The 13,807-nt window shown below is 37.0% G+C and overlaps 1 protein-coding gene across 1 annotated transcript in view; it reads right to left on the minus strand.

The window, feature by feature from the left end:
* Positions 1 to 1,609, minus strand: part of LOC143252293 (N-acetylated-alpha-linked acidic dipeptidase 2-like) — a 50,959-nt gene extending 49,350 nt beyond the window's left edge. Inside the window, exon 1 of the mRNA XM_076504205.1 lies at positions 1,460 to 1,609. Within this exon, the coding sequence (XP_076360320.1) occupies positions 1,460 to 1,466 (7 nt within the window). The 5' untranslated portion in view covers positions 1,467 to 1,609. The remainder of the gene's footprint in view (positions 1 to 1,459) is intronic.
* Positions 1,610 to 13,807: the final 12,198 nt, after the last annotated feature.

Raw genomic sequence — 13,807 nt, forward strand, 5'->3', positions numbered from 1 at the left:
TACACTTGACAGAAGTAAGTGTTGTCAAGTCAATGGTACACTTGACAGAAGTAAGAATTGTCAAGTTAATAGTACATTTGACAGAAGTAAGGGTTGTCAAGTTAATGGTATACTCTTGTCTTATCCGACTAAAAACTAAGAAGTACCAGATACTTCCACAGAATAAAATATTCCTTGCTATCATGAATAGCGAACAGACTTTTGTAACATTTCGTGAAACTGTTTTTGGCATTTTATTGTTGATCTGGGGAATTATCTCCCGGGTCTGAAACTTCGTAACAAAAATCAAAGGGGTTTCGATAATTGATGATACAGCAATAAAAAGTTATACATGCGGGGTTATACTACTGTTTGAATGTTAAAACCGATTATTTTAACGTTTCTCCCAACAAAAGCAGAAGAAATTCAGAAGGCTCAAGAAAAGGTAAAACCTTCCGCGTAATTTTTACGGAGACAGTTACTAAAGGACATAACCATAATTTCGATATTGTGTTATAACGACTAGGGGTGTCGCTACGCATGGCCTGGTTATATTTGACAATGCTCCAAATCTCCAGTTAATAAATGTAAATGTAGAAAATATCCTCGTCTATGAGCCCGTAATCTTTCAAACAGCTAGCGACATCTTTTATCACGACGCTAATGTAAGAACATCCCCAACATTAATGTTGCCTCTACGTGATCTTATTACAAGTATTTTCACGTACACATGTTGCTTAATACGAGTATGAAGCAATCGTGGCCAACCGTCAAAGTGTTCCAAACAGAATGTACGACTGACGTGATAACGTTTTAAAAGTTATAAAACACTTGCTCAGCAACCTACTTTAAACGTTAAAATGCATGCAAGGGAACATCTTTCTGCCATGTATGTTATCGTAAACAATCTGAAATCACGCTCACAGATTCATAAAGAAGCAAAACATTCTCCAAAACATTGTTGGCATGGTTACCTGTAAAACGAAATGTTTTTCAACAGATTTGTCAAAAACGGTCAGATTGTTTTTTCCTCTTCCAAAACATACGCGAAGTGCGCTTCTAACTCTAAACTTTATATGCTGGCAACATGTGCTAGAAATAATGTAGCAGATTACTATAATCAGATCAAGCGTGTAAAAAAAGTAATCAGAAGTTAGCTTACACACAGAACGTGTGTTATTGTCAAATCCTTAGCTAGAAAGAGTTTCTAATTATTTAATTTGTGTGCACATTTCTTTCTAATAGGTTTTCATTTCAAGATAAGCACAATATTACACAATGGGCCATCTGTACGTCGCTCACCGCTGGTATCGAAACCCGGTATTTAGCCTTATAGCATAGAATAACTAATGGGAACAAATAGCTCTATTAGTGTTAGGAAGAGATTAGTTTGTTTGTGTTTTTTTTTTCCTGTAGGAATGTTGCATCTATACGTAATGAATAACTTTAGCACATAAAAATTGAAGCCGAATTTACATACCTGACATATTGATGAAGAGATTAGAAAACTGACAAACGGCAATAGAGACCGATTTCTATAAACTGTGAAGACAGTTGACAGCTCTATAAGGTTCTCGACAAAGTCCTTCACTTGCAAAGAAATCAACGAGTTGAAGTTAAACACAAAACTACTGAACACTTGAATAGCAAACCGGTTTGGTAGGTAACCACCAATCAAAGCGAGGTGAACTTCGAGCCAGTCAAAGGGTTTGGTTTGTTTTGAATTTCGCACAAAGCTACATGAGGGATATCTGCTCTGGCCGTCCCTAATTTAGCAGTGTAAGACTAGAGAGAAGGCAGCTAGTCATCACCACCCACCGCCAACTCTTGGGCTACTCTTTTACCAACGAATAGTGGGATTGACCGTCACATTATAACGCCCCCACGGCTGAAAGGGCGAGTATGTTTGGTATGACGGGGATTCGAACCCGCGACCCTCGAATTACGAGTCGAGTGCCTTAATCACCAGTCAAAAGGAGATTCGCAGTTTGTTATGCAGACGTGTCCGAAAATCGAGTCGTGCAGTACCTCTGCTAGCAACTACCAAACTCTTACGTCATTCTCTTAGTTCCCTCTAAAGTCGACGACGAAACATCTAACAACGACTGTGGATTTCCATTACAAACAATAGCAACTCACCCTCGGTGGGCCGAGCCACACACGGCATCAACTAAACTTCACCCACAACTAGATCAGCGACCGACATGGGAGTAATTGCTGCTACAGGTTGATAAAAGGAAAGGATTCACCAACGATACTGACATGCCCGACAAAGTCAAAACAACCGACTTACGATATGTGCTACATCTTCGGGAAAAAGTAACTCTGGTATACGTGGCCAAGATCATAAAGATTATAACTGTTTATTTTGAATTTCGCGCAAAGTTACACAAGAACTGCATGCGTTAGCCGTCCCTAATTTAGCAGTGTAAGACTAAAAGGAAGGCAGTTAGTAATTATCACCCACCGCCAACTCTTCGGCTACTCTTTTACCAAAGAATAGTGGGATTGACAGTCTCATTTTACCGCCTTCTTGCGTTAAATAGCGAGCATGTTTGGTGTGACGGGGAATCAAAACCGCGACCTTTACATTACAAGTTGAGCATCCCAACCTCCTAGAAGAATGGTCCACGGTTGCTTCAAAATTTAAAACAGATCAGATTAAGATACACCTCCTAAGAGCAAGGTTACAACCTCGATCCTGTGTGATCAGGGAAGTGCACTACACAAGAAACACAGACAGAAATCCTGTGTTATGAGGGAATTGCACTACACAAGAAACACAGACAGAAATCATGTGTTATCAGGAAAGTGTACTACACAAGAAACACAAACAAAAATCCTGTGTTATCAGGGAAGTGCACTACACAAGAAACACAAACAGAAATCCTGTGTTATCAGGGAAGTGCACTACACAAGAAACACAGACATAAATCCTGTGTTATCAGGGAAGTGCACTACACAAGAAACACAGACAGAAATCCTGTGTGATCAGGGAAGTGCACTACACAAGAAACACAGACATAAATCCTGTGTGATCAGGGAAGTGCACTACACAGGAAACACAGACAGAAATCCTGTGTGATCAGGGAAGTGCACTACACAAGAAACACAGACAGAAATATTGACACAACAAGGAATCAAGTTTATCAAAGTAGAGATAATTATCATGATATAACAAACATAACAAAAAACCTACAAGTTTAGTAACAGTAGAAACAGATAATGCACAAGGCATTACAAAACAAATTAATGTATGTATGTGTGTGTGTGTTTTCTTATAGCAAAGACACATGGGGCTATCTGTTGTGTCCACCGAGGAGAACTGAACCTCTGATTTTATCGTTGTAAATTCGTAGACTTACCGCTGTCCTAACGGGAGACAAACTAATTAATAGTGGTATCATTATGTGGTACCAACGATATACAGTGGAACAAACTAAAACACCCTCCATAGTGGTGACACATGTTACCATTGTCAAAGGTTTGGGCACGTCTCGAGGGCTTACCAGGCAGCTCCAGGTTACGGGGTGGGGGAAGGATCAACACATTTCACAATACAAAAAAAAAGAGCACCCTATGTTGTAACTGTGGCGAAAAACACACGGCAAGCTACAAGGTATCCCAAAAGTATAAAACCATTAAATCACGAATATATAAAATAAAGAAACCCAACACACAAAAACAAACACAAACACCACAAACAAACCAGAAAAAACAACAGCACTAGTACCAACATCACAGCTTCAGAAAACAACCACTTATGCCACAACAGTTAAGAACACAAACAACTAGTGAAAAGAAAGAACACACACAAAAAACAAAAGTAAAAGTAAAAGTTGAAAATGCAGCCAATGTTTCGGTAGCAGAAATATACTGTTCACTATGTAAAAACTAGATACCAACGTGTTAAGTTTTAGTAGTAATCATAAGTCGAATACAGTAATAACCGATGATCTCAACAGGAAACATCTTATATTTCACTGTAAATCAACTAATATTAACGGCAGAATTCTATATAAGTACCTATTACAAACAAACACTGTTCTACTAAACGATGCAGGCCCGGCATGACCAGGTGGTTAAGGCGCTCGACTCGTAATCTGAGGGTCGCGGGTTCGAATCCTTGTCACACCAAACATGCTCGCCCTTTCAGCCGTGGGGTGTTATAATGTGATGGTCAATCCCACTATTCGTTGGTAAAAGAGTAGCCCAAGAGTTGGCGGTTTGTGGTGATGACTAGCTGCCTTCCCTCTAGTCTTACACTGCTAAATTAGAGACGGCTAGTGCAGATAGCCCTCGTGTAGCTTTGCGCGAAATTCAAATACAAACAGACTAAACGATGCTACTCCGACACGTATTTCATATGCATATGGTACCAGAGATCCTGGATCTATGCCTGTGTTCGTACAATATAAGACGAAAATTTTTAAATTTCCAAGTAGGTCAAGATATTGACAACAACCTGTCTGTTATATCTTCAGTCTCACCCCACACACAAATCAATGAATAGAAAAATAAAAATTTAACTACAAGAAAGCAAATTGGACTAAATATCAAACAATACTAGAAAAAATTCTATCGAAAGAAACAGTAAACAACACATCCGAAAGAGATGATAATTGTCACACAATCAGTGAGTGCCTAAAAATGCAGCAAACCATACCGCATTCAAACTTAAAGAACCAGTAACAACACAAACATGGCAACCTCACTTATAAATAATAGAAAGAAGCTACGAAGACAATTCATACAAAGCAGAGATCTCGCACTAAAAACATAATTAAACACACTAAGAAACAAAATAATAAATGAAGTCTGACAACTAAAACATGAGAGCTAGGACAATTTTTGTTCACAACATAACGACAAAACTAACTCAAAACAGTTCTGGAAACACTTAGAACGATTAACTAACGCATGAAACTAAGACAATAATCACCCACCATTAGAAACACAAAATAAAATACCATACACTAACTCTGAAATGGCAAAAATATTTAAAGAGCACCTGGAAACTACGTTTAAAATACACCAGCAATTAGATATGAGCATCTATTTCAACAGTGAAGTTAGTAACTCCATAAAACTTCACGTATACACCAGAATTCCCAGTCAACACCCAGAACATAACAACAAAGTTAGATGAAACAGAAAACTCCATTACACACCATAACAGAAGAAGAAGTAAAACTAGCTACAATACCTACAAAAAACAAGACAACAGAAGATGTCATACGAGCCATTATCCTGAAAAAGGGAATCAGAGACATAACAGCACTCTTTAAATTATCACTCAGTTCTGGGTAAATGCCGGTTTCTTAGAAGCAAGCAATTGTTCTTATGTTCCGTTAAAATGAAAAGTTAGCAAATAAATCAAACAACTACCTCCCGAAATGTCTGGCCAGCTGTATAGGAAAAATTATGGAAAGAATAATTAGTCATAGACTTTCAAATTATCTAGAAATAACTTTACAATTCTCAAAATTTCAAGATGAATTTAGAAAATTTAAACAGACCACAAATCATATGGTGAGATTAACAGAAACTATTTTAGATAGTTTCGATGAACACGAATGCATTGTCGACTGCTTTCTCGATATCGAGAAAGCTTTCGACGCAGCGTGGCACAGTGGTTTAAGATTTCGTAGAGCCGAAATAGAATCTCCCTGAGGATTATTTGCTGGCTTTCCAACTTCTATTCATCATGTATGTGAGCAATATGCCCTTACAAGACTCGAACTTTGGGTATGCATCACAATTCGTGAACGCTGTTGAAGTCTGAAAAAGTGCCATCACCCCCTCCATAGCAGCGACAAATAATATAGAAGAATATTGCCAGAGATGTCTTATAAAAATAAGTATACCAAAAAAAAAATCCTCCAAAATTATACGTGAATGGAATACATCTACAGACCACAACTTCCTAGGCTTAATCTTTGACACAAAACTAACGTGGGCGAAACGTACGAAAAATGCATTAACAAAAATATGAAAACGTACTAATTATGCAAGAAGTCAAAGGCCCGGCATGGCCAGGTAGTTAAGGCGCTCGACTCGTAATCTGAGGGTCGCGGGTTCGAATACTTGTCACACCAAACATACTCGCCCTTTCAGCCGTGAGGGCGTTATAATGTGATGGTCAGTAACATTATTCGTTGGTAAAAAAGTAGCCCAAGAGCTGGCGATGAGTTGTGATGACCAACTGCCTTTCCTCTAGTCTTACACTGCTAAATTAGAGACGGCTAGCGCAGATAGCCCTCGTGAAGCTTTGCGCGAAACTCCAAACAAACCAAACCTAACTGCCAAAAACCAGGAACCTCACCAGACAATATAATTTGTGTAATGGAATCTACTTTATAAAAGTGCTCCAGTTGACGTTTTTCTCATTGTTGGGATTTTAGTCTTAGAGACCTGGGAGGGTCAGGTTCACTTGGACTTCTTCCAACTGTTTCTACTGTTGTTTTACTTACTGTCGAATGGGCCCGGCATGGCCAAGCGTGTTAGGCCGTGCGACTCGTAATCTGAGGGTCGCGGGTTCGCATCCCCGTCGCGCCAAACATGCTCGCCTTTTCAGCCGTAGGGGCATTATAATGTGACGGTCAATCCCACTATTCGTTGGTAAAAGAGTACCCCAAGAGTTGGCGATGGGTAGTGATAACTAGCTAGCATCCTTCCCTATAGTCTTACACTAGCAAATTAGGGACGACTAGCACAGATAGCCTTCGAGTAGCTTTGTGCAAAATTCAAAAACAAACAAACAAACAAGAATATCTCCCCCTCAAGTTTATAAAAGGTAACCAAAGCAAAGCGGGAAGACAGTCTAATATTGTTGCTTTGATACAGCCAGTATACTATAAGTTATAGTTGTGATCAACGCTCATTAATGTGGAAAGAGTAGATATATGACCAGAAACGCTTATAGATTTCGAACATTACAAACTGTTTAACTTCAGAGAATTAACGTTAGTATTTCTACGAAGACATGGCAGAAAAACTCACGTGTGAGCAGCGAGAAACAGCTTACCTGTTAAGTGAGCTATACCAACATCAACATAGAATAACACTATGTAACACAAATTTTGTTCCTGGGTAGTATGTGTTATTTCTTAATTGCTTATGTTGTAAAAGTACAGAAAATGGCCATTATTCCCTTCAAACTTTGCTTTTGTGACCTGGATAATGAAATTTATAAATTAACCTATTTTCAATGTCAAAAAACGGGCAAATTTGCACATTTTCATTTACATAATGTCTGAATAAAATAACATATGAATCAAGATTTACAAGTATTTATACTAAAGTTATATAAAAATCAACAAAGGTGTTTAGAAACGAGTAGTTTTTGAGATTTGCGACCGTAATGTAAATCACTTTCATGTATCAGCTCCCAAATATAGTCTCCCGTCATGTTTTCGTTATACGTTCTCAGGTCCATTTACTTTAGGCATAAGCAATTGATAAATAACACTTTCTGTCCAGGAACAAGAAAAAGTAAAAATTTTGTTACATGGTGTTATTTGTTCATCGTAAACGGTGGATAAAACATTCAGGTCCTGACCAAACAGAATATTCAGTATTGTTTGTAAGTTTATAAAACTTCTGTATATGAATCATTATTTCTATTAACTGTTATCATAGATTGTACTGCTTTTTTCATATTAAACTACATTTGTGTTAACAAAGAAAATTCTGTGTATCTATCTCGTTGGAAAATATCATAAACGTAACACATATTAACATTTAATTAACTTCTAAATTAAAATCAAAATTTACAGCTATTATAAATCGCAATATGTAACATAATAATTCAGACACTCGTCCGAGATAAATTATAACATGTGATCATGTACAAACTAATGTATTGAAAACATGCGAATCAATATTACTCCTTGAATTGGACATGGCACGAAAATGGTTTGTTCATGAAAAGTGTGGATAACGGACAAAACTTAACATAATATGAATATTGTAACAAAGTAACAAGAGTTATTACCTAAGATTAAGTAACAGTGTAAACAAAATAACAATTCTTGATATGAGAGGAAGAGGTCAATGGTCCAAACCATGGGCCGAATTCCGATAAAGAAGTAAACTGAAGTGATACGTAAACGTGTTATGAACTTATTACCCTTTAGAGTGACGTGTAATTATTCCAAATTTTTGGTCTCATACTTTCCACAGTGTCGTAGCAGCTACACGTTGGCCAGAAACGTTAGTTAATTTTAAGCCCTTGTTCAGTTCCCTTCTCTGTTCTCATTGGAGAGACGTATACCTGGCACGCCGGAAAAACCCAGCATATTATAAGGTATCCAATTCCTTATTGTTGAAACCTTCTTTGTTAAACAACTATGAAGTTGAGCTAAATGGTTGGGTAACAGTGACCAATACTGCCCAAGAACATGGGGTCATGTGGTACTGCTTTCTTCTAGAAAAAAATGTGATCGTTCTATTTAAAGTCAAACTTGCTTCCTAAGTTCTGTTTCCTATGAGACTGTCCAGCGAGAAAACTCATTTTCGAGGTCAACATGTGTAGTCAAACAGATATTTGTCTTAATAGAAAGAAAGCTACATAAATATCTAATGGAAAGAACATCTTCACTCTCATGGAAATTGTATCGCTCGTTAAAAGCTTTGAGATGGTATCTTAAAGCCGTCCATTGAAAAAAAAGAAAGCCTACAGTAAATAGGTACCTCCACCACCCTTGGATAAACCTAGTCGAACCATGCTAACGAACCACTTCCATGAGAAAAGACTTCAAGTCAACCACACTATCCTTTAGTAAGTGAGTAGGACTATGCAAGCCCACTGCAAGTTCCATCAACAGGATACCCTTCACAGCTGTGGTTGATATTTTCACTTGGATAAATGGGAATCATTCAAATCAGAAAGAATGAAGCATCTACTTCACTTTTAGCAATGTGGGACATTGCCAGAAGAATGTTTTGCACCTTGTTGGACACTGTCAAAAGAATACTCTGCAATTTATGGGACTCTGTCAGAAGAACACCCTGTACTTTGTGGAATATTGTCAGAGGAATGTTCTGAACCTTGTGACACCACAAGGAAAACAACGTAGTAGACCTCTGCAAACCTACAACATTGGTACTCTAATGAGTTGGAAGATACGCAAGGGTATCGATACTGACTATCTGATTAGCAGATGATGGCCAACGACGAGTGATTGGTGATGTGATTAATGCTTTAATAAATAAATTAAATCCAGATCATTCTCCCTTATCAGTTTGGGAGTACACCATAGTTGACTGTTACCAAGGAGTCTGAGAGTCAGCCCAACACTGTTGTGGCTGGGTGGGGCCTAGTATCTTCTGACAATGGTACGAGGACAAGAAGAAAAGTCCCTGGTGAACACAGAAGCAGTGAGAACCCTTGTGGATGTTGTAGTCTCCAAAGTCCTTAGAGTAAAACCATTAAAAATGGACATTATGCTGAAAAATAGCAACAAAATGAATGTGAGGAGGTAGTTAAGCTCTGACTTAGTCAGGGAAGAGTCACTCTAAGAACAAAAGTAATGATTTCTGATGGTGGATTTGAAATAGACATACATGAGATGTACATCTTTTGAAGTTGTTGGTTATTTTTGCCGGTGTTACAGGTAAACTGATACTCTGTTAATAGATCATTCAATTACCCAGATTGAACTTAGGAATAGTAGACAGCATGCATGAGTGTATATAGCAAGGGAAATGATAGTATCTTCTTACTCACAAGCAGTGTTCAATGGGTTGATTGTAGAGGGTCACATGTCTCAGTGCGATGTAACACAGGTATAGAGACAATACATAAAATTAATAAGTTCCTGTCCAAGAAGTGAGTAGCGTTCGTGTAAGAAATGACTTACCTGAAAGAAGATTAAATATCACTGCTGCTTTGTAATTATGGACGATTGGTTTTCTAGTTGGATGTTTTTATAGCCATAAGATTGGTAAACAAATTCAAAGTGGTAAAGCAAGTAGCAACACTGGTGTCACGTCTGTCATACTGAAACCACAAACATATATAGGACTACCAACACTTCTGAGGACGTTGACTGATGATTGTGCTGACAGACAAAGTCCAATGCTTGCCTGATAAAGTAACTTTTACGCCAACTCCATTGAAACACCAGGCAGGTGACAAGTCTGAAATACAGAATATGCTCCAAGAAGGCAAATTAAAACCTTCAGAGAAAGTTTGGTAATCTCCAATAGTCATTGTCAGAAGAAAGAATGTAGTTCAAAATTCTCTGTGGACTTCATGTGGGTGACACACTGGGACAGCGGTAAGTCTATGAATTTACATCACTAAAATCAGAGATGTGACTCCCCCTCAATGAACGCAACAGATAACTTGATATGGCTTTGCTATAAGACAAACACTTACATACCTTGTCATTACCAGAAGCAGATCAATGTTTGTACATGTTAAAACGTTTCTACCTGTTAAACATCTTGGATCTAGTGAGGAGTATGATAAAACTTTCCAATTCCTGAAGCTAGTATACCTCCATCAGGACTGTGAGTTTCTCCTAGACACTGGTGACAGTAATACTGGAATAAAAGCAGTGAGGTTACAGTGTAACACGTGATTGGGTATGTAAGATATATGCTAACAATACCTGAATACAGATACTGAACAATGAAGAAGGAACTGCTTGCTGTGACAATGTTAATGAAGCGCTTGTATGATATAATGTTTACCGTTTCAGTAATTCATGTTTCGGTGAAGTGGTTAATCACCTTTAAAGATTCATAGGGATGATCACACAATGCATAACAATTTTGAAATTTTCCCGTAACTCATTTCCTGGGTCTGCAACATGAAAAAGCAGATAGATTATCTTCCTGCATGGTAAAACATAGCTGTTTAGTGGAATATCTTGACTATAGATTCTGCGTGGGAGGTAAAACACTATTGTAAGAGCCATAACAAGAACAACAAAATACTTTATGGTAAAAAATTCCATTAATGGATGGATTCCAAAGCTAATGTCTCAGGAGCTTCAATAAAAGTAACTGAAGATCTAGATTTAGCATGGTTACTCCTTGCTGTACATCAGTATGAAATGCAAATTGAAGAATTAAGCACGAATATGTGCAATCTATGATATCTGTTTGATGAGTTACAAGTGTAGTGAGATGTGTTTTACCATTGTTACTAATCAATATGTGCAATCTATGACATCTGTTTGATGAGTTACAAGTGTAGTGAGATGTGTTTTACCATTGTTACTAATCAATATGTGCAATCTATGACATCTGTTTGATGAGTTACAAGTGTAGTGAGATGTGTTTTACCATTGTTACTAATCAATATGTGCAATCTATGACATCTATTTGATGAGTTACAAGTGTAGTGAGATGTGTTTTACCATTGTTACTAATCAATATGTGCAATCTATGACATCTGTTTGATGAGTTACAAGTGTAGTGAGATGTGTTTTACCATTTTACTAATCAATATGTGCAATCTATGACATCTGTTTGATGAGTTACAAGTGTAGTGAATTGTTTCAATGCAATCTATGATATCTGTTTGATGAGTGTACGTGCAATCAAGTGTAGTATGCAATCTATGACATCTGTTTGATGAGTTACATGTGTTTTACCATTGTTACTAATCAATATGTGCAATCTATGACATCTGTTTGATGAGTTACATCTATGACAGTTACAAGTGTAGTGAGATGTGTTTTACCATTGTTACTAATCAATATGTGCAATCTATGACATCTGTTTGATGAGTTACAAGTGTAGTGAGATGTGTTTTACCATTGTTACTAATCAATATGTGCAATTTATGACATCTGTTTGATGAGTTACAAGTGTAGTGAGATGTGTTTTACCATTGTTACTAATCAATGAAAAGGTTTGTCAAACTATATATCACCTAGTGAGCCACAGAACACTGAACCATAAAATTCTTGAACAGATTCTCTTTCTATGACTACCTGGAGTACCAGGCTTATATTTCATTTGCTGTTACTTCTTTGCCAAGGAAAGTAAGAAAAGTCACCACCATATCTACGATGGATTCTTGTTAAAACATTAAACAAAGACAGAATGGGTCCAAAATGCATTTTAAATGTACTTGAGAATAATAAAAACCAAAGAACAAAAGTACTGATGACTCAGATGGCTCATTCAGTGGTACCTGGTCAATCGGAGAGCCTCAACCTCAAGGGGTGGAACCAACAGTCGACCAAAGAGGTTATACGCTATTGCAATCACTGAGATTTTTCTGTTAGCTCAAAATAAACTAAAAGTGGGATTTATCATCCAAGACCCTTATAGTGGCTCACTATAGAACAAAGTTCAGTGCTAAAATAGCACTATCAAGTGATGTCCGTTGTACAAAGGCCTGAACTCTATAACAAGGAAGAGGACTGGTTGAGACAGTGAATAACTCCTCTATTGAGATACAAACAGAAGATCCAGTGTCCATACAAAAACTACCCAAGACTAAACGAAACCTTGTGACGGTCTGTACAGAACTTGTAGTGCTCACCACTGTCAGTGAGAAAATAATTGCGGTGCTGGAAGCTTTGGTAATAGGGATTCAGTAAGTAAGGATAAAGACTAGTTCATTTCCTAAGTTCGTGTACATAGTGTATTATGGAAGTGTTAACATATTTATACATTATATACATAGCACCACTTACCTTTCCCCCATAACAGTAGTATATACTCTGATATGTATTTATTTTAACTGAAACTTGAGTGGATAGGAGGAAGTCGTCTTAAGCATCTGTAGGTAGTTGCAAAGTGAGAACAGAAGTGGCGTTGAAAAACAAGGCATAATAAAATAAATAATATTTATTTATAAAAGAGTTAAAAATATATAATATTTTTACAGAATTTGTTTCAAAAAATGTACTAGTATATGACGTAAATACTCCACTGGTTATATTATTGTTAACAATCATTGGGCGTACTGCATAAGTGCACAAATGTAACTGTGACACTAGAGGTTTTTATTTCAAAGTAAAATGAGTTACGAAAATCAATTCTAAATAAGACTCAGTTTGATGTAGCATATTTTGTTTCTTTATAAATGCAAATACAGAAGTGGATTATATATAGCAACTGGGTTGGAAAGAGTTGATAGCTCTGCGGTTCATTTAATTATAGTACATAACGTTTCTCACCTGAACAGCATTTATAGTTTTGTAGTTGATTTTCATTAGTTTATATAATGTCACTTACCAAGGAATAATTCACTGCTACTCGATTGATTTTGATTATTTATCCTAGACTTTGACCACTAATTAAATGTTATACTGCATTTCTGTTTCTGAACACCATCTAGAACGTACCAGAAGTTCTTTCGATGTCTTCCCACCTTGTAAGTAGGGTTATGAAAACAAAATGTGATCCTAATTTTTATAGCTTATTCGAGGACACACAAAGGAGGTGAGTTCCCGCACTATAAGAGTACATTATATTTTATTTTAAAGTGTTTTGTAGATGATGTAATAGTAACAGATGAGAATGAACTCATTCCTTTTACTGAGATCTTAAACAACAGTATTTACTGTCTGCTGTATACGATTCTGTGAACCAATCTGACATTAATATTTCAGTTAAACGGATAGTTATAAACATCGAATATAAAAGAACCATTGTGAACACCTAGTTACACTTAGGTCCAACCATCCACTTCATGCATAAATGCAAGTTAGAAGTTCAAAATGACCAAACCTTATTTCTAGCAACATACACAATGACGTTGTGTGTTTTTTTGATAAAATATAAGGAGACACCAAACTAGAAAAGTTAACCTTTTAAAACTTAAAATCTGCTCAAACACGTGATAGAAATCCCAAGT

This window comes from Tachypleus tridentatus, chromosome 6 (assembly GCF_004210375.1).
Source record: "Tachypleus tridentatus isolate NWPU-2018 chromosome 6, ASM421037v1, whole genome shotgun sequence".
In the NCBI taxonomy this organism is placed as follows: domain Eukaryota; kingdom Metazoa; phylum Arthropoda; class Merostomata; order Xiphosura; family Limulidae; genus Tachypleus; species Tachypleus tridentatus.